This window comes from Ruditapes philippinarum, unplaced genomic scaffold (genome assembly GCF_026571515.1).
Source record: "Ruditapes philippinarum isolate M1 unplaced genomic scaffold, ASM2657151v2 ctg264_1_1_1_1, whole genome shotgun sequence".
In the NCBI taxonomy this organism is placed as follows: domain Eukaryota; kingdom Metazoa; phylum Mollusca; class Bivalvia; order Venerida; family Veneridae; genus Ruditapes; species Ruditapes philippinarum.
The window spans coordinates 304,481-325,375 of record NW_026860475.1 but is presented as its reverse complement, the minus strand read 5'-3'; the positions used below and the strand labels follow the sequence as shown (position 1 = coordinate 325,375).

Here is a 20,895-nt window from a genome sequence, read left to right as displayed (position 1 = left end):
TTTATTTTGAGACAGTTGTTAGTAAAATCTATACATTTCTTTGTGTACTGCACAGTACTGGTAGTAGGAAAATGAAATTTCCCCCTAAATTCATAGCACCCCTTCCGCTATCTGTGAAAACAAGCCCTGTCAAGTATAAAAAAAGTTTCAGATCTCATGTTTGTAGCATTATTTATAAAATCATGTTGTATATTTAACTTCATGCTGACTTTGCTTAGTATATGCTCTAAATCATAATAGGATTCCCAAAGTCTATGGTATACTAATTGTTATTATATAGGTGGACCATTTATGGATTTAAATGAATGCCATTTCTCTGGTATAAATGCTTTTAGCTTCAAAGGAGGTGAGAAATGTTAAATGCCACCCCAAATATGCTGTTACTTTTTATGCCACATTTTAAGCTTGACTATTTGAAGAATAGGGAAAGTTGCAGTTTTGCCCATGTGTGGGCTTCACTTCAAATTAAGTTTTTGTATGCAAATTGGCATCTGGAAAGCTACTGAAGAGAATTGTTTACTTCATACACTTATATGAGAGCATTATAAGAGGTTACTTTCCAAGGCCTTTAATTCTAACATGGATTTTGACAATAATGGCCCTTTTTGAACGTAGAAAATTTTACATGTCCATACTTTTTGTTTTGATATCAAGCAGTGAGAATAGTCAAGCTCTTGTTTTTTCTTGTGCTTTATTTGATGTTTAAAACCCAGTTTTGTTAGTTGATGACCTGCTGTTTAGAGGTGCACAGTTATTTCCTAAGGCATATAGTAATTGATTCCTTTGTCAATCCATCTTTACTACAGTCGAGACTGCCTTAGCGACCCCCTGGTTTCAACGACTCCCTGTCTTATCCGACCTTGTTTCAGTCCTCCCAACGTATTTTCCTATATAAATGGTCTGAATTAAACGACTCCCTGTCATATGTGACAAGCAACCCTAATTATCTGGTCCCAATGCATTGCTTTGTCTGATTTAAACGACTTTCACACCTTTTAATTGTCCGTTAATCGGATAAATAATACCTGTTTTAACACCCAGAGAGACAAAATAATTAAGTCCAATTATAATCCAGTAGTCAGTACTCTTCAAACAAACTCTACACACCTCTGATTACATGTATATATGCAGGTGTCAAGTGACGTAGCGTCTGGAGTGTCCGTAGCGTCTGATGCAATCGATGTGTGTTAACAAATTGAGGTCACAGGTGTAATGAACATAATGAACTGAGTAAACTGGATTAAGACTTGTGTTTAAAAAAATTATGGAGTGAAGATTTTTTAGGCAGAATTTTTTTTTTATTTTACCTTTCTATTGCTGCATGGATAATACGGAAAAATGTTGATACCAGACTAATATGGATATGTTTTTAAAAGTATGATATTTATTTTAAGGATTTGAATGCATCAAATTCAAGTTTATTTTGTACCATAATGATTCAATATTAAACTAATACAAAAAATAAAATTAAATTTTATATGATATACATACTATTATATTTGCTTTACAGGGATTCTTATTTTATTTACATCAAATATTTAAAGTACCTATGTGTATTTGCAATTGGTTAGATATTATTCCTTCACACAGTTATACAGTATATATGTTAAGTCACAATGATATATAGACAGATAGATGGTATTTAAATTTTAATTTTCTATGAGACTGTATTAAGAGACTCCCTGTCATATGTGACCTTTTTCTCAAGATCCCTTGGAAAGTCACATATGACAGTCTCAAATGTAGTTTAATCTAAACTGGTGAGTTGAATATATCTAAAGTCAAGGCTCTCGTTAGCATTTTGAGGCTGGATTTCGCATGGTTTTTAAAAAAATTTCATTCAAGGGGAATTTTAATAGAAGAAAATTAATTCATTAAAAACAAGTGAAAACAAGATTCAGTTAACAAAATTATCAACAATAAGCTGCTATCATGAAATATTTTGGTTATTTCCAATCAAATTGAATACATCTTTGATATTTTGTATAAAAATTCAACTTAAAAACGTGATCCTGATCTATGGCCGTTAATTATTACTTTTCGAGGAGGATTTTTTTTGGGTTTTAGGGGGAAGAAACACACTATTTTAATGGCGGAATGGAGCCGATATTCCGCCCAAAATTTTACCAACCAAGAGCCCTGAAAGTTGAAGTACAATACCATTGGCAATAAAGTTACACTGTATCCATAAGGTTCATGATCTTGGCAAGGCTTCCTTTTTTTTTTTCAAGTTATATTCCTTTGTAACAATGAAAGTTGGTATGGTTAAGCTCTTTGGCAAGTTCTATCTGTAACAGTGACTTTATGCTACAAAAAAATACATGACTCACAATAATTATTAGTGATGGAGAATCGGACCAAAACCATAATCGATAATCGAATTGAATCAAACTTAATTAATCAATTAAAATCGGTAAATATTCGAAAACTATTTGTAAATATGCTGGTTCATCTACCAGTTGGCTATAATTAGAAATACTACTCTAGTACACATCTTTTCAAATATCTATTCTTTTATTTAAGAAATAATATATCCCAAACTGTGATTTTATCGCTCAATAACATCACTGTTTGGAGTTCGGATGCGAGGAATTATATCACGAGGGGGTAGCCCAAGTGATATAATGATGCGCATCCAACGACAAACAGTGATGTTATCCAGCGATAAAATCACCAAATTGGATATATAATTTCGATTCTAACACGACATCAACAAATAAATGCTGCCGTATTTGATATTAAGCAAAATTGAGCCTGATTTGTTTCCGTACTAATTGTCAGCGCGTCGCATTTTATAGTGGTTACGTCACATGTATAATGATAACGTATACAGGGCTCATCCGGAAGGGCGATTCAGGCGATAACTTCGCCGTGTATATTCCAATTTCGCTCTCCCGATTGATCAAAGAGAAGTCAACATCGCCGATAAAATCTTAATTCCCAAATAGTAATTACTTAGCGATGTAAAGAGCAGAGATTGTATCCGCCCATATGACGACCGCTAATTATCATTATCCAATCAGAGCGTCGCTTTATACTACCCTTCTACCTGTAAGCAAAGCGATAGACCGCCTACTCTAAACAGTAAATAATGAGAGCATCGGCCCGAAACGGTATAATTGTGTGATAGTTTTGTGAGTTTAATACGGGAGTTGGCGATAATTATAGATTGTTTTTTCCCGATTATCTAAACACGTGCAATCTTCCCTAATTGATATACACGATGCACTTCGATGGTGGGTTTTTAACCTGAGTACAGGGCGATGTGCAATGGATTTTTCACGGCTATCACAAAACTGTTAGTCAATTAAAAATAATCAATTTCATTAATGATCAGCGACAGGATTAAAAACTTAATCATAGTTTTGAATGATTTCAGTCTGTTAACATCAATTTTTACTGTAAAATTGTTATGTCGCTCACGTCATGGCTACAAGGCGAAATGCCGTTCTTGAAACCGAGCAACTTGAGAAAGTTATGATTACTGATTCTGAATGATAGTTACACCTACGCGAAAATTTAAGAAAGCCAATTCGCAAAAATCTTGCGATTGGTATGTTGTAGACAGTGGGGGTGTTTGGCATTGTTTTCTTTGTAGAAATGCCAAATTTGACGGGGGCACGACATCATGGCTAAACTACATATCGGTCGTATATCATGTAACGTATATAACAACAAAATTTGTCAGGAAAGAAATGTTCTTTTTGTTTCAATATATATATTTGTTTTAATGTCGTAAATATGACGCTCAGATTAAGATTTATCAATATTGTAAATTTTAAAAAGCATTATTTATAAAGATATTACCGAATTTAACATTTCATGAAAATAAAGGGAGGTAATTAGAAATTAATTTTCTACAATTTCTCAGTCAAAGTTTTCAATAAGAAATGAATGTATGTAATTTTAGTGATCAAATATAATGTGCACAAATGTTTGCAGTACATATTTTACATATTATTTGATGTTTGACAATTGTTTTATAAGCATAATTATATGCATATAAATGTGACATTACAACATTTAGGAATTTGAAAGAAATTTCTGTCACCAGAACAGAATAGAACAGATATTATTAATCAATATCCAATGTGACCTCATCTTCTGTTAAAGAGTGAGGAAAGTAAAGAATATAAAATTGATTTTATCATCATATCTGTTCCTTACACATTATTATCAACATATCTACATCAACTACTACATGAAAATATATAAACACATATTTAGAGAAAGCTTATAAATAGCTGATCAATAGATATCAAAAATAATTTTTTTATTCATATTTGCAGCTCAAAAACATTTAGATGCCATTGCCAGATCTACTATTAATTAATCTACTATTAAATAATATATCTACTACTATTAATTAATCTACTATAACTATTAATTAATAAACTGGAGAAATATTATATGTGATGTTAATTGTGTTTATATCATAATTAAAGGATGTATAGCCATGCATGTTAATGCATACACATTGGGTTGTTTCCATTCTCCCTAATTTTCGCGAGGAAGTCACTTCTCCCTAAAATTTCCCCCCAGGATGAGCCCTGGTATATAGCATAATAACACACACTTTCGGGTCTTCTATGTTCAATAGGGAAAAATGCGGGTCTATTAGAATTGCTTATAATATATGATCAAAATTATATTACAAACCACAGACTAGATTAACATATCAATTGTTTGTAAAACCTTAAAAAAACAAGTGAGACAAAGCATAAACTCCTTAACAATAGCAATTTAACTCTTTTTTAAATTCACAATGAACTTTAACTAGCACTAAGTTTGAAGAAGCACAAGTTTACCAGTATTAAAGAATCCATGTTCATTTTAAGAAAAATTATTGAATTCACTTAAATTCACTGTTCATACTTTCCATTTGAAAACCACTACTTAATTTTTAGCTCGACTTTTCTATGAAAAGGGGAGCTATCCTACTCGCCCCGGCGTCGGCGTCGGCGTTGGCGTCACACCTTGGTTAAGTTTTTCGTACCACCCCACTTTATTTCAGAAGTATTACAAGTATGGCTTTGAAACTTACCATACTTGTTCACCATCATAACCTCCATCTACAGACAAGAGTACATAACTCTGTCAAGGTTTTTGACAGAATTATGGCCCTTTTTTGACTTAGAAAGTGTATTGAGCTTGGTTAAGTTTTTTGTACCACCTCACTTTATTTCAAAACCATTGGAGGTATTGCTTTGAAACTGACCATACTTGTTTACCATCACGACCTTCATCAACAGACAAGAGGACATAACTCTGTCAAGGTTTTTGACAGAATTATGCCCCTTTTTGACTTAGAAAATACATTTACCAAGGTGTTCTGAGTGACGTAAAAATACCTTATTCTCTCAAAGTGGGTTTAATACTATTAAATTTATTTAAGGCTCAACTCAGTTTTTTTTTCTTTCTTACCAGCCCTCTTTTGACTTAAACATTTCAAACTTTGCTGCAGTGTTCAAGGGTATCACACAATTCAGTAAAATAATTCTTCACTAAATATCTTAATGCTCATGGCCATTGTTCACTTTAAAAATACAGAGATTCTTGTATTGCCTTTTACTGCAAAAACTTTTTTTATTGGCAAGCAATAAAAAAGTCGAGCGCGCTGTCTTACGGACAGCTCTTGTTTTATCATATTTTGGACTGTGGATTAGTTTTCAAAAATATTCATTTTCAATTAACCTTACAGGGATACATTAAAAGTTAAACATTATCATTTATAAAGCATTTTATCATGTTGACAATTGCCTACGATAAAAACTGGTACAAGAACTACATCAGTACATGTCCGGTAACAGGTTATATCCGAAAAAATGGAAGAAATAAATCAACTTTGTTTGCATAAGACTTCATGCATAATCGGCAAATGACTGTCGTCATGTCAACGTTATGCTTGACTGGCGGGCCGTCATGGTGTTTTTTTTTAACCAAAAAAAACCACCAAACTGACAAACGTGTTTTCCCTGGGAAGTTGAAAATTTTCTCAACCGACATTACGATGAGAGTAACATCCCTTTGTGATTTTGTATTTAAAACCCAAAGAAATTTAAGAAGCAACATCGATTTTACAGTAAAGAAGTTGATTGTCGCTAACATTAGCGGCCAGCGACGATTATTCGATTCTACTCGATCATCGTGACATCACTACTCACAATAAATACTACATCTGTATCTTTAATAATTTATATATTTAAATTTTAAAAAAAGATATGATTATATTAATAGCATCACAAATCTTCCAGGCTGGGTGTGTGGAAATCTTATGCCAGGCTACCTAACTCGGGACTTTATGCCTGTGAACAATTAGATTTTTTCATTAGAACTTGTTGGTGGACAAGTGAAATTCTGAGCCTGTAAAAAATACTGTTTTTCTATCCTGTTGCAATGTGAGACATTTATTTTAGTGGGTTATGTTATGAAATCTTAGTTAACTATGAGTAAATACACTTTTGTATCAATAATTTCACGCAGTGTGACTTTTGTAGGAAGGCCATCTGAAAGCAAGCTTCTTGATACATATAGGTCATATGGAGGCAACTGCTTGTTAAAGTAAACTTTAAATTTTTACAATTGCACATATTGGATTGCACATTTGTTATTAGATTTGGCTTTTCTTAGCAATGTGATAACCAAAAGAATCAGTAAGTGTCCCAGCAGAAAAACATTCACCTTAATCCATCGGGGGGAAAAAAGAATGATCATAAGCTTAAATCTATGTTCAGATTTAATAAGCACCAAAATTATGATAGTTCCAACATGATTCATTGCCATATAAAATTTGCAGAATGTTCCTAAAACTTAAGAAATGATGTCTTGTCTTTATGTAGGGAAATCAGTCCACACCTCACAGTGATGGGACACTGTAACTCATATTAACTTGTTAAAACATATGGCCAATGGTTTGTATTTTTATATTGGCTTGTGAAGTTAAACTGCAGATAAGTACAAGTAAAAATTTCTGCCCAGGTTGTCTGTAGGCAATTTTTTTTATTGCCACACCCATCTTCCCTCAGGAGTGAATTTAAATTTTATTAAAATAGACAGAACACTCTTGTAGGACAATAATCAGGTATAAATTCAAATTTGCTTTCAATGATATTTTCCCAATCTTCATGTGGATAAACTAATCTTGTTAACTAATTCTTGTTTTGATAACTTCTGTTTTATCCAAATGTTGAAAAAAAGCTTGAGCTTCTCTATTTTATTTTTATTAGTAGGTGGTTGTTGTGTAAAAATGTTAATGCTGACCAAATTGAAATTTTTTTAAGGTGATGTTGGTTTTGACGAAAGGGAGCTTCTCAGGGATGCCCATTTTGATGAGTCATACTTGAAGAGTCCAAGACAAGATATCAGTATGCAGCCTATTGAGAAATCCCATTCAATGATTGCAGAAACCTCAACTGCCCCAGCCATGGATGTAGATTTACCACCATTGGATGATGGTTTTGGGGGTGGTGGATTTATGGGTAAGTTTTGACATGTTTCATTGAAAGAGACTTGAATTGCATTGTATTGTATTAAAGTTTTTTATGAGTTCAGTTCAACTTTTGCATGAATTGGTTTCATATTCTGTATTATTTTAGATATATTAAAATATGTTAGTATGTTTTAATGCTATTTTTTGTCAGGGTTGGAAAGATTTTTTTTTTGTAAATTGATGATCACTTGATATCTGAATTTTTATTTCTGTTCTTCGAATTAAGAAATAGCAGCTTATTTGTAGTGTGTGCAAAAATCTGTAGGATACCATACATTTCTTTAATTATTTTAAAATTATTTCAACATATGATTTACAAATTATGCCAAGAATAAGTTGGTATAGGATACTTTTTGAACATTGACTGTTTAAATGCACCAAAGTATTGCCTAACCTGTGCCAAATGTGACCATATACATGTATCATTTCTGAGGATGGTGTTGCACTTCTGTCAGTTTTAAAGTAAAGACGATAATTTGAAATAGATATGTAGAAGTTAAGTCCGTAGAAATGATGTTTTTAATGCATAACTGTAAGAAGTATTCATAGCTGCATTAAATAGAGAAGTGACATATTAAAGTATCCATAGCTGCATTGAATAGAGAAGTGACATATTTGTTAAGGAATATTTTGCTGATCTTCTTTCAAGTTCTTACTGTTAAGATCACTTAATTTATTTCATGCAGTTAGTTTTGTTTGGAAAGTTTTGAAATGTTTTTTTGCTTGTTTTCATCATATGAAAAAAAGAACAAAACATGTTTTGGTAATAAACATGTTCCAGCGTATAGGAAGCATTTTCTCTGCAGAAATGTAAGAAATTGGTCTCTTTTACAGGCTGATTTAACTTTTATGTTGATGAAGACATGCATTTAGTTTCCATTCTGTTGACTGTTTAATAATTTATTGTTACTTGTTCAGATATAGGAAATGATGATGATGACGACGACAATGATGCTGACAGTTTTGGAGGTGGTGTTGATCAGGAATTCTTAGGTAGAAACAAGCTCAATACAAACTGTAAAAGAAATGATGTAGCACTGTATTGAAACTGAAAACTTTATCTTGTGATAGCTAGGCTGGCAAAATCTGATTTTGACTCACTTTTCTGTTTTATGCATTATTTTACTTGACCATGGATATGGTATTTATAAAGAAAATTCTGGAAAAAAACTCAGCTGTAATTACAGGCTTTAAGACAACTAGATCATTACAGACCATTGATTTTGCCGCCCACTGTATGGAATATATCCAACTATTAAACATGTTATTAGATTGAATTTGATTTTAAGTTAAAGTTTGATTATTGATCTTTCTGTTGGTTGTTCTACAGTTAGTGTGTTCATATTTGTGTTTTAATTTTAGCTCACCTGTCACAAAGTGACAGCTTGAGCTTTTGTGATCGCTTTTCGTCCAGCGTCCGGCCGTCCGTAAACTTTTACTTTAAATGACATCTCCTCATAAACCACTAAGCCAATTTCATCCAAACTTCACAGGAATGTTCCTTTGGTGTGTCACCTTTAAAAATTGTTCAAAGAATTTAATTCCATGCAGAACTCTGGTTGCCATGGCAACCGAAAGAAAAAACTTAAAAAATCTTCTTTTAAAAAACCCTAAGAGCTAGAGCTTAGATATTTGGCATGAAACATCTTCTAATAAGTGTCTACCAAGTTTGTTCAAATAAAAGCCCTGGGGTCAAAATTGGCCCGGCCCCAGGGGGTCTTTGATTTTCCCTATATGCATATAGTATAAACTTAAAACATCTTCTTTTAAAGAACCCAAAGAGCTAGAGCTAAGATATTTAGCATGAAACATCTTCTAATGAGTGTCTACCAAGTTTGTTCAAATAAAAGCCCTGGGGTCAAAATTGGCCTCGCCCCAGGGGGTCATTGATTTTCCCTATATGCATAAAGTAAAAACTTAAAAAATCTTCTTTTAAAGAACCCAAAGAGCTAGAGCTAAGATATTTAGCATGAAACATCTTCTAATGAGTGTCTACCAAGTTTGTTCAAATAAAGCCCAAGGGTCAAAATTGGCCCGCCCCAGGGGGTCATCAGGGTTCTTGGGGACGCTTATTTCGGCGTCCCGGTACGCATGTTTATTACAGCTGGACGCAAATATTTCAGAGCAAAGATTCCTCGTACGCTTAATTTTGCCTCGGGACGCATAAACTTTACCGATTGTTTACAGTTACAAATACACAAATGCGTCAGCGCGTGTCAGTCTATAGGTAGGCGGTCCTATGCACATCGACCCGTGAAGCGATTAGCCAATCAGCGATAACGCTTCCGATCATTATCACGCAATAGTGATACACGCGCTGTACAGTACATGCAATTACCAGATATAACACGTGAGGTGATAATTTTATATCTTTGATCAACAGTTGATTGGAAATTAGCAAATTTTACCGACAAAAGGATAAAATTATCGACCATTTACGCCGCAAATTTAAAGACTGTTTTCTCAAATTACAAATGAGTGTAATTTTGAATGATTGTCGAATATTTTCGGCATTTTCTACTGTAAGCACAATTTTGCTTTAGTTTCATTCTTGCAAAAACTTTCTATAAGAGTATTAAGAATTTAAGATATTGTGCCGAAATGCCAGGACAACAAACCAAAATACACATACGCTTTTCTTTGACCGAAAATTGATCCGGAACATCGGCGATTTCACGTTCGCCAGAAACCCCCTAAAATTTCGCAAAAATTCCTGGTTTCCAAGCCAAACATGCGAATGAATTGTTCCTTTATTATTTAATCAACATTAAATCTTTAAATATCGATCTTCAATTTGCCCCCTTTTGAAGATTTTTGCTAAAATAATTGTCCATCGGATGAATCTCTTACACACTGTGTGAAGCTGTACACGATTTTCCTATTCATTCCGCTAAACGCTGCCTATATACATTTACGTTTTTTTTTACAAATATAAACTTGTTGTCTTTAGAGTGGACTTATTTAACCAGAATAAAATTTGATTTGGTACAAAATTGAAAAAAACAAAACGATTTCCATGTGTTGATGCATTATAATGAAATAATTTCATAATAAATACTAACAACAAAACAATAATTATACTATGTAGTTCAGAGTTTCTTTTGAATAACTATAATGAAGATTCAAAATATCAGCAATGCTATTGTGAGCATTGAATGACTAATCTGTAAACATATTAATTGCGACACGCTTTTGGACTCCAACTTTTTCAGGGTTGGGAGTCCATGGACTCCATGTTTTAAAGTCCTAGTGAGAACCCTGGTCATTGATTTTCCCTATAGGCATATAGTAAAAACTTAAAAAATCTACTTTTAAAGAACTGAAAGAGCTAGAGCTAAGATATTTAGCATGAAACATGTTCTAATGGGTGTCTACCAAGTTTGTTCAAATAAAAGCCCTTGGGTCAAAATTGGCCCCGCCCCGGGGGTCATTGATTTTCCTTATATGTGTATAGCAAAAACTTAAAAATCTTCTTTGAAAAAACCCAAATAGCTAGAGTTTAGATATTAAGCATGAAACATCTTCTAGTAAGTGTCTACAAAGTTTGTTAAAATAAAAGCCCTGGGGTCAAAACTGGCCCGCCTAGGGGTGTCATTGATTTTAACTATAAGTGTATAGTAAAAACTTAAAAAATCTTCTTTTAAAAAACCCAATGAGCTAGAGCTTAGATGTTTAGCATGAAACATCCTCTTATTGGTGTCTACCAAGTTTGTTCAAATAAAAGCCCTTGGATTAAAATTGGCCCTGCCGGGGGGGGGGGGGGGGGGAGTGTAGATCGTTGTTTTTCATTCTATGTGTGTAGTAAAACTTAACATCGTGAAACATCTTCTAATGGGTGTCTTCCAAGTTTGTTGAAATAAAAGTCCTGGGGTTTAAACTGGCCCGCTCCGGGGGCCTATATACAGGTGAGCGACCTCAGGGCCATCATGGCCCAGGGCCATCATGGCCCTCTTGTTAATGTTTCTTAGAAACCATTCTACAGTTAGTGTTTTCATAATGGTGTTGTAGAAAAACGTTCTGAAACAAGTTTAATCTAAGTTACTTACTATTTGTTTTGTAGGTGAAGATTTGATAGCAGGAGGGAATCTGTTTGAAGACACACCAGCAGTCCCAGAGCTTCCAGTGACTACCCCATTACCACAGCAAAAAGATTTACCTGGTAAATAAACCTTTCTATAGTTTCTGTAACATTTATATAGTTACTTTTCATATCCCTGCAAAAGTTTGAAAGGAGCATACTGGATTACTGGACTAAAACATGTCTTTTGTTGGGTATTGTAGGCTGTTTCTTCTTCATTTTACTGCTTATTGCGCTCAGAACAACTTGTGCATTTTCCTTGTACAAAAATGAAAAAAAAAATGACTCAAAATTATATCATGATGTATCTTTGACATGTATTATGGGTTAAACTAAAATGTAAATAAACTATGTCTAAATTAAAACATTACTGACAAAATGGTGTGAGAGGGTATCCTTGTGTTACGTGTGGCAGTCATAGTTTACAGAATTTTTACAGGGTTGAATTACTTAATATTTTTTGTTCACATAACTAATATTCATTGGAATTCTTTTTATCAAATATAAGACACAAAAGCAATGATTAAATGTATTATATATGTTTTTACAGAACAATGTTTAGATATACATATTATATTTTTTATAGAGCAACAACAACCAGTTGCTCCACTAGATTCTATGATGACAGCCACACCAGTTCCTGGCACATCAGGCGAACAAACTACGCTTATTACTAACGAGAATGAAGCCTTTGCTTTAGAACCACTAGACACTACCCATATGCCAGGTAAGAAAGATACTTCTAAGTTTACAGTGCCAACTGTGTAACAGTTTTATTACTGTACTTCCATAAAGTTCCAAATTTGGAAAGCAGACTGCAAAATCTTAGATATAGCTTTAGAATGATAAAAGAATTCTAAGGTCAGGAGTTTGAATTTTCAGTCAGATTGCATGTCTTCTTGCCCTGTGATATTTGACGCACTACATGGGGACATGATGGCATGTAGTGTGGGGATTATTTTACATTGCCCTCATTACACTTCAGGAATTCTTAGGAATTCTAGAATGATTTTCATAGAAGTGGAGTGGTATGTTACGGTTTAGAGGTGTTCTCTTATTGAATAGGAAATAAGTAGGAGAGTCTTGAGACTGTTAGTTTAGCAAGTAAAGTGGCAGAATGGCATTCTAATTGTCCAGTCCGGGTATTAAAAAGATAAAGACCACTTGTTTGATAACCATTCAATGGTCGTTCTTTGCAGCAGACAACCTTTATTGACATATATAGTGTCACATAAATGTAATATAATTCTGAAAATAGGTTAAAGGTTCTGTATACAGAACAATCTTGACTTGCACCTAAACTGCAAGTCATTATTTGCTTAGACTGCTGAAACATACACTATAAATAATTGGTATATTGCGTGTATATATAACAGGTGTTGAAAGGAAAAAGAGGAAACGTAAGCTGATTGTTGATGAACAACAGGGTATCCCAAGTGAGACCATGAAGATGCAGCTCTCCGATACATCTGATATTGTAACCACCTTGGATCTTGCACCACCAACAAAAAAACTTATGCAATGGAAGGAGACAGGTGGATTCGAGAAATTATTTGCTCTTCCTGGATGTGCAATTAGGTCAAGAAATATCCTCAAGGTTTGTGAAAGATGGCTGCTTATGTGTTGTAAAATGTGCTGGTTTTATTTTTGGTCATGTCGTCCATGTTTGAACACTGAGTGATGGATCTTGTTATTGTGATTTCAAAATGTATTGAGTGTTTGAATTCAGGAATGCAGATCTATAAAAAGGTTCAAGATACTTCACAATGTTGCCAACAAAAGATTGTTTTGTAATTTTTAAAAGGTTTCAGAATTGACATTAATTCATTAATAGATGCATGTTTTTTTATATTGATAGTTTTAAATATAAAATGTTTTTCTTGAAAACTACACAATATTTTTTTTTGTCAAAGAATTATGCTATGTGATAGCTACGGAAAATGTTCTCCTAACATTAAATTAGCTATCGAAAAAGTAAACTGAAATTAAAGATAATTTTAGTTATAAAAACCTTAAAGAAGACATAAACTGGGAGTCATAGTATTATGGTTAAGTACACTTTTAGAGGCAAAGTATTAAAAGAAAACGGGTAAGATACTTAAGGAGGGGGGTCAAGCGTACAGGGTTAAGTTTTAATATACAGTGATGTTTTTGCATGGCCATGGTATAACTAAAGTGAAGGTTGTGAATATTTTCAGACTGAGGTGGCGGTAATGTTATTACTGTAGTGATCGTGTTGATGTTGTTGTGATTTTTGAATGATCTTTTATTTTACAAAGTAAAGACTCATTCAGTTTGAATGGCTACATTAGTGCTTATTTTTGTTAAAAGAAGAAAAAAATGTGGAATGACAAAAATGTTTTCCCCCACCTCTATTTGAAATATTTGAACAAACCGCTGGAGTATGTTTTTGTCTCTATCTCGCAATTTTTCTTTTATGGTTAAAAGTGGAGTAATCATGTTAAAGTCTTGAGTAGTTTTGTGAAATGCTGATAAATTCAGACCTGGAATAAAAGATAGAGTTGTTTAAGGGTTTATCTTTAGTTACTTACAGGCCTTTTATACACATTTTCGGAATGCCAAAAAACCCTTAGAATTTAGAAAAGATTTTATAAGAAGTCAAAATTGGGAATTTTAAGAGTATCAGATAAAAAAAAAGTTAGTTTCCATATTTTTCGTCATATTTGTAAAATAAGTGTTTACCTTTATTTGCTGTTATAATACTGTGTCTGCTTAAACAAAAGGCTCGATATAATAGTGAGAAAATGTAGTATTTAGATTTTTCAAATTGCTCACTCCTTGTGTTTTTGTTCCTGATTTTGCTTCAGGCATGGTATTGTTAAAGCACATAGCTTCCTTACAATTTTTTTCTGAAGTATTATTTTTATTTTCGGCTGCCATTTGTTGTTGTATACTTTTACACTTTTGATTTGAAGTCCAAATCTTAATTGGTTTCAAAGGGAAGAGTATTTATCCAAAAATTTCACATGATTGAAGTTCATTTTCATTTCATGATTACAACATTAGCAGTTTTTAACTATGGCTCTAATATTAACATTTTTTTTTTAGACAATTCACAATAAAGTGTTATGTGTGTGTATGGACATGAATGAATGAGATAAAACATTGTTCAAAGCATTTCTAGTAATTTTTAGACTGTTAAAACAAACTGTAATGATTTTATACATCTTTTCTCTGCAGATGTTTAAACGAAACATGAAGACACGGCCAAGCGAAGATTTCGACGAGAATGAGGAAAGATTGGACTTAGAAGCCCCAGAAATATCTCGCGAAGAAGATAGATCTCTTGCAGGTATGAAAAACCAAAATACACAAGTTACCAGTTTTAGGCCATTTATTAGTGTAAAAAGCTATAAATCATGAAATATTTCATAAAAGTTAAAAAAAAAGTAAAATGATGTTGTTTTCATTACCTTATGGTCATTTCTTGAAAGCTTTGTTACATAGGAATTTCTGTGTTATTTAATATACATGAGTATTTTTAAGTAAACAATAAAATGTTAAATTTAAGTAGGTTTGGCAATGATTTCATTTGTACCCTACTCAGTGTGAGTGTAAGAAAATAGACAAGTGTCTTTTATTCCTTGTATTATGTGGTCATTTTAATCACAATATTAAAGTGACACTATGCTCATATTTTCATAGTCAAGTTGGGCTGAATTGACTTTTTATTTCATAAGATGGTGTTTGACAAAAAGTTTATTTTGGAAAATGTTTAGGATAAAATTTAAAATCTGCCTAAAATATAAAAAGACTGCCCCACTCTTTTTATAAAATAAACATTTCAGGTAATTTCTGATTGATATTTACAGAAATTACGTTTTGATCTTGGGGTTATTTATTGTTCATATGAAGTAAATTATTAAATTAAAAGGAATTATGGCAATATAAAAACTTATTTTGACTTTGACCTGTTCACTTACTGTATACACTTGAATGGGCATAATGTCACTTTAACAATAATTTTACAATTCACAGACACCAAATATATAGATTTATACACTTTAAACAAAGCTCTCCTTTCAAGTAAATTCTTTTTGTAAAGTTTGAAGTTGTCTTTTAAGATTTTTAATTAGCCAGAGATGAAATTAAAGCGTCTGATATTTTGGCACATAAAGTCGACACATGAAATACTACAAGCAATTGCAGGCTCAGGCTAACAAAAGCACTAGATGAATTAAAAAATAAAACAGTAGTTAATCTTTTTTATGAGTATGTCAAAAAGAGATCCAGAAAGAGTTCACATTGTGTTACTTCACAAATAAAAATTTTCTCATGCAATTAATAATTTGATTTTTTCAATTTTCAGAAAAATCTAAAATTGGTATGTCAACAATACGGCCAGAAATTAGCACCATCATGGAAGAATCCTCAATTCTTGAAACATCTAAACGGTCGCGTCGCAGTGATGATCCTATTCCAGAAGCCCCCACACCAAAAACTCCTCGTCACAGCTCTTCAGCTCATGAGCAGCATCCAAATGTATCAGACATATTTGGACAGTCAGTCCTCGAACCACACATTGATTTACCAGAGGTCCCAAGTTTGATTCATCCACATTATGAGGATGATGGTCCACCATCTATAGCGCCGTTCTCTGTGGGGCCAGCCTCAGTTGGACCTCCTTCAGTTGGGCCTATTGTAAGTTGTTTTCTCTCATATATAATGATTTTATTTATTTTATAATTTCCCCATGGATATTAACTAATGAAAATATTTCATACATTAATAAAAACTGTTCCTGATGAAGGTCTAAGTAGACGGAAACTGTTAGGTACTTTAGTAATTTAGTTTACAAACCAACTGCATGTTTGATATGTGTTCTCTGCTGTATTACTAAGTGAATAGTTATTGTAATATTATGTCATAATTCAAAATTTATCAGTTCTTGGGGTTTGAATATTTTATGGATGTTAAGTTATTGTAAAAAGAGGCTATTCAGCTAGTCTATTAAATATCAGTACTGTTAAGGGACACCTGATGTCAAAAAGTTTGCCAAATCTCAGGTTTAAGCAGGTACTGTAGTCAAAGCTCGAAACATTGAATCAATCTTTTATGTATTGAGCAGTTTTATTGGTGACTAAAATGCCCTTGTATCAAAGTTTTAAGCTAAATATTGATGGGGAAAAAATGAATATACAATTCAGTAATTGTTACTAGTGATATTAATTTTTCCTGTATTTTTCCAGTCATTTGGTGGGGATATTGAAGGTGGTGATCAAATGCCCGAGGATGAAGAGCAGGAAGAGCAGAGATGGACAAAACGTACTGAACAGATGCAGCACACATTAGATCAGGGATTCAGATATACTGATGAACTTAGTTTTAAAGACATGGCACGTAAATTAAACCGTAAACAAGTTACCTCTAAGTTCTACACGCTCTTAGTGTTGAAAAAGCATAAAGTGGTAGAAGTTAGTCAAACGGAACCTTTTGGGGATATTTTAATTGGGAAAGGACCAAAGTTCGGAATAGCTTGTTGAGAATGAGGATTCATAGATAAACCATGTGTTTGTGTTTGTTGGTTTTAAAACTGAGGTTTGAAGGAGTAAAAGTAAACTGTTCAATTAGCCTGGAACAAATCTAAAGTATAAAAGAGAGGCAGACTCAAAAGACTTGTTCAGTGCATTACTTTTACAAAATTAAACGTTCACAACATTATTTAGAGATAAAAGAAAAATATAAGGATACAAAACTTTTCATTGATAGTAATCCAAATGTGACCATAAAATGACATTTGACAGTTCTTGTTCAATATTTGAATTGGTGAGAGCATTTTTGTATGTATAAATTCTAGAATTTCATTGTGTGTAGAAAGTTGGACAATTCCAGTACAAATGGTTAAGAGTTTAATGAAATAAGATTTTACTTGTTCTGCACCTTCGAGATCTCTTAAAAAACCTGAAAAAGGCAGCAGCAGTGTGTGTATATGTGTATGTTTTACTTTCTATATATTTATGCAGATGTAGTGAAACCATTTTTGTTGTAATTAAATGTCTAAGTAATGAAAAAATATGATTTATTGAGTGAAGAATAATTTACATAAAACTTTATTAGATTTTGTTGTCAAATTCTCTACAGTTTTCTATTCACATATTGATTAGTTTGTAACAGAAGTATTTTTCCATAGTCTACAGTCAAATAGATACTGGGAATATAATTGAGAAACTGAAATAAGGTTGATTGTTGGAGTTTCATACTTTTTATGTACATTTATTTGAGACTCTGTGATAGACATTTGATATATAAATATTGATTTTGTTGTCTTCGTACAAGAAAACTTGTCACCTTAGTGCAGTAACGGGTTAACTCCTATGAATTTTTATTAGGGGTTAACCCATTACTGCACTAAGGTGAACAAAGGTGACAAACTGTCAGTGTTGAAATGATATAATTCAGTTACTTTCACAAATAGCAGTATATACAAAAAATGTTTTTTTTTATCAGAATTTTGCCTTTTATACCAAGATTTTAATAGTTATTTTTCTTTTAGAGAACACCTTGATGTGACTGTGATTATTTTTTTTTGTATAATAAAATACGTGTATAAGAAAGGAATTTTAAATGTAAATATTTCACATTTTATTTTAAGACATGTGGATAAGAAATGAATGTACATGTAGGTCTTAAATTACACGACTTTTAAACAAAACAACCTTGACCTGTACAAATGTATATGTTTTGACACCAAATGCTTGTGATTTAGCATTTTGTCCCCCAAAATATAAACATTTTTGAATCAAGAAATCAGGCGATATTTATGTATATTTTTACAGTAAAAGCTGAAATTGTATAGGAAGCATTTGTGGTATGCTAATGGTCATCTGATGTTTGATTCTTGTTTTCAACTTGGACTTTTCTTAAGCTTCATTTGTACAAACATTTGAGTAAATACATTTGAGTAAATTAAGTGTTACTTTTTGATAATTGTATGTTCAAATTAGTTTCAGTATTTAACAATATATTATTTATGAATTTGAAACATAAAACAGAATTTGACTAATTTCTCCTTCCACTGTCTACTGCACTCTGGGAAAGTTAAGAGAAGTTTCATATTCAGAGATTGACACAATGTTGTTAAATTCAACCTCTAAATAATGCTTTACTCAATTTTATGCTTAAGAAATTACTTCTTTTACACTGATCTACTATACAATTAATATGTTTTGTCATTGTATTATACTAGAATTGTTGTGAAAATGTACAACAAACTGAACCTGATCCATATAATTGCGGGAAAATTGCGGGATAAACATGTTTTTATTCTGAGAGAATTTTACCCATTTTAAGTTGTATAAATGTCGGTCAATCAGAGCTTTATGTCTGAAATAAGAGTGTACAAGCCAACCAATTTGTATTAACAAAATATTGTTGTTCATGTTATTTAATATTTGTCTGGATTTTTTTTGTCTCTCCTGAATACATGTGTTGACAAATATGAATTTACATTATTGATAATTACCATCAGATAGTCAGATGAACTAGAAACTATTATTCTAGTATTTGAACAATTAAATCTATTAATGTAATGAAGTACACAATACATGTATATGTACAATATTGAATTAACAAGATTTTATTTATTTCTGTTTTAATATATGCTTATTTATATTAAAATAGAAATTTAAATGTTAATGAAAATATTTGTATTAGTATTCAACATTAAAGTGATTTGGCAGCATGTTCCTGAATACAGTAAAATTGGTCTCTATGCAAGATGAAGCCCTACTTGCAGCATTAGCTAAATAATCAGTTACAAAGGAAATATTGTCTTATTTATACATGTTTTGATGTCTTGATAACATGGGATACAATAATGTTTTGAGATTGTTTGAACTACCTTTCTCAAAAGCTGAATTGGCATGTTGTGTTTTATCAATATTAATTTTCAAGCATAATGTGGCAGATTTTTAAATTTGTTTTTCCTCTTGCAAAATAAACCATGTAGGACCTTGTTCAAATTAAATATACTTTGTTATTTTATTTTTGGATGATTTTTGTGTTGTTTCCTTTTACAGAGTAAAGTGTTACAATACAGATTAGTATTTAAGAAGTTATTATATTAAGTAAGGGCTGAGATGAACATACAGATTATTATCACATAATTTTTGTTTCAAAATCTGAGTGCTACATATGCCTTACTGAACAAAATTGGTTCGTGCCATATAATGTTAACCCCTTCACCAGCTTGGACTGAAAGTGATTAGCCTTTGCCACCAGTAGAGTCAACAAGCTTGCACACCCATTTTACTCTAGTATTTTGTTTTAAGTCTCTTAAAATTCAAATGGTCAATATGTACTGTTCTATATTCAAATTTGGGTCGATTCAGCAATTTAATATAGAATTAATGGTAACCATAGTGTAGAATTGGAATATTTTTTTTCTAAGTTCCTTATATTGGGAGCTTAACCTCTGTGTTCAATTTTTCATCTCTTTTGTCATGTATCATTGTGTATTATAGATCATTTATCATTATTCTATTAAATAAAATCAAGTTTCTTTATGAAAAAATAAATAATAAAGTCATGTAAATTTGTCATCAAGCTTTTGTTGTTTTTTATGCATGATTATACTTTGTACATTTAAAATGAATTAGCTTACCTTAGGAAAATAAGTTTGACTAGATGACTTAAAATGGCATGAAGAGTTTCTGCCATTATTAATTTTGTAGCCAAATAGTTACTGTTTACATTATTCTTTACCATAGTCACAAAAATAATGACTGTAAGACAAATGTACTGCAACAAAATTTTGAACTGTTGGGAACAACAAAGTATTAACTATGGACTGGCAGATTAAAAAAAAGGCAGATGTGTATTTGTACTAACAGGGAAAAGGACTTGCACAAACATTTCAAGTTCTTGTAGACTAGTTTCAAAACTTCATTGTCTTTGACAATTTGATGCTTAGTTTATTCTACTTTTCAAGATCATACTCTGGGTATAGGGGAAGGGGATTACAACTCTGAACTGACTAGATCATACTTCAGCTGGTCCTAGTTTAAAATTGTATTCAAGAAGCTAAATGTTTATAAATTTCCTATATATAGACAAAAAGAAGTTAAAGAATAGACAACTTTAAAATACTTTCGATTTTTCGCATCACAGAGAAATGAAACTTAACTTCACTTTTTATCGGTTGAAGCTGAAAGGACTTGTCTCCTCATGTAATGTAACCTATGTCTTGTTTATCAGACTTACGCTATGATTACTATAGCGTCGGATGCCATAAATTCGACCCTGTCCTAGATATAACACCCTTACTGTGTATGTCAGATGATCTCAACCAAGAAAGAAATTAATCATG

At 32.2% G+C, this 20,895-nt stretch overlaps 1 protein-coding gene across 2 annotated transcripts in view; it reads left to right on the top strand.

The window, feature by feature from the left end:
- The window catches only part of LOC132760223 (double-strand-break repair protein rad21 homolog), a 36,874-nt gene extending 16,746 nt beyond the window's left edge, over positions 1 to 20,128 (top strand). Inside the window, exons 5-12 of one of the 2 annotated variants that reach the window (XM_060752158.1) lie at positions 7,281 to 7,478; positions 8,408 to 8,482; positions 11,550 to 11,648; positions 12,154 to 12,294; positions 12,944 to 13,164; positions 14,769 to 14,880; positions 15,898 to 16,229; positions 16,778 to 20,128. In XM_060752158.1, coding sequence (XP_060608141.1) covers positions 7,281 to 7,478; positions 8,408 to 8,482; positions 11,550 to 11,648; positions 12,154 to 12,294; positions 12,944 to 13,164; positions 14,769 to 14,880; positions 15,898 to 16,229; positions 16,778 to 17,071 — 1,472 coding nt within the window. In that variant the 3' untranslated portion in view covers positions 17,072 to 20,128. The remainder of the gene's footprint in view (positions 1 to 7,280; positions 7,479 to 8,407; positions 8,483 to 11,549; positions 11,649 to 12,153; positions 12,295 to 12,943; positions 13,165 to 14,768; positions 14,881 to 15,897; positions 16,230 to 16,777) is intronic. The other variant, XM_060752159.1, reaches the window with a different exon arrangement.
- The last annotated feature ends 767 nt before the right edge of the window (positions 20,129 to 20,895 follow it).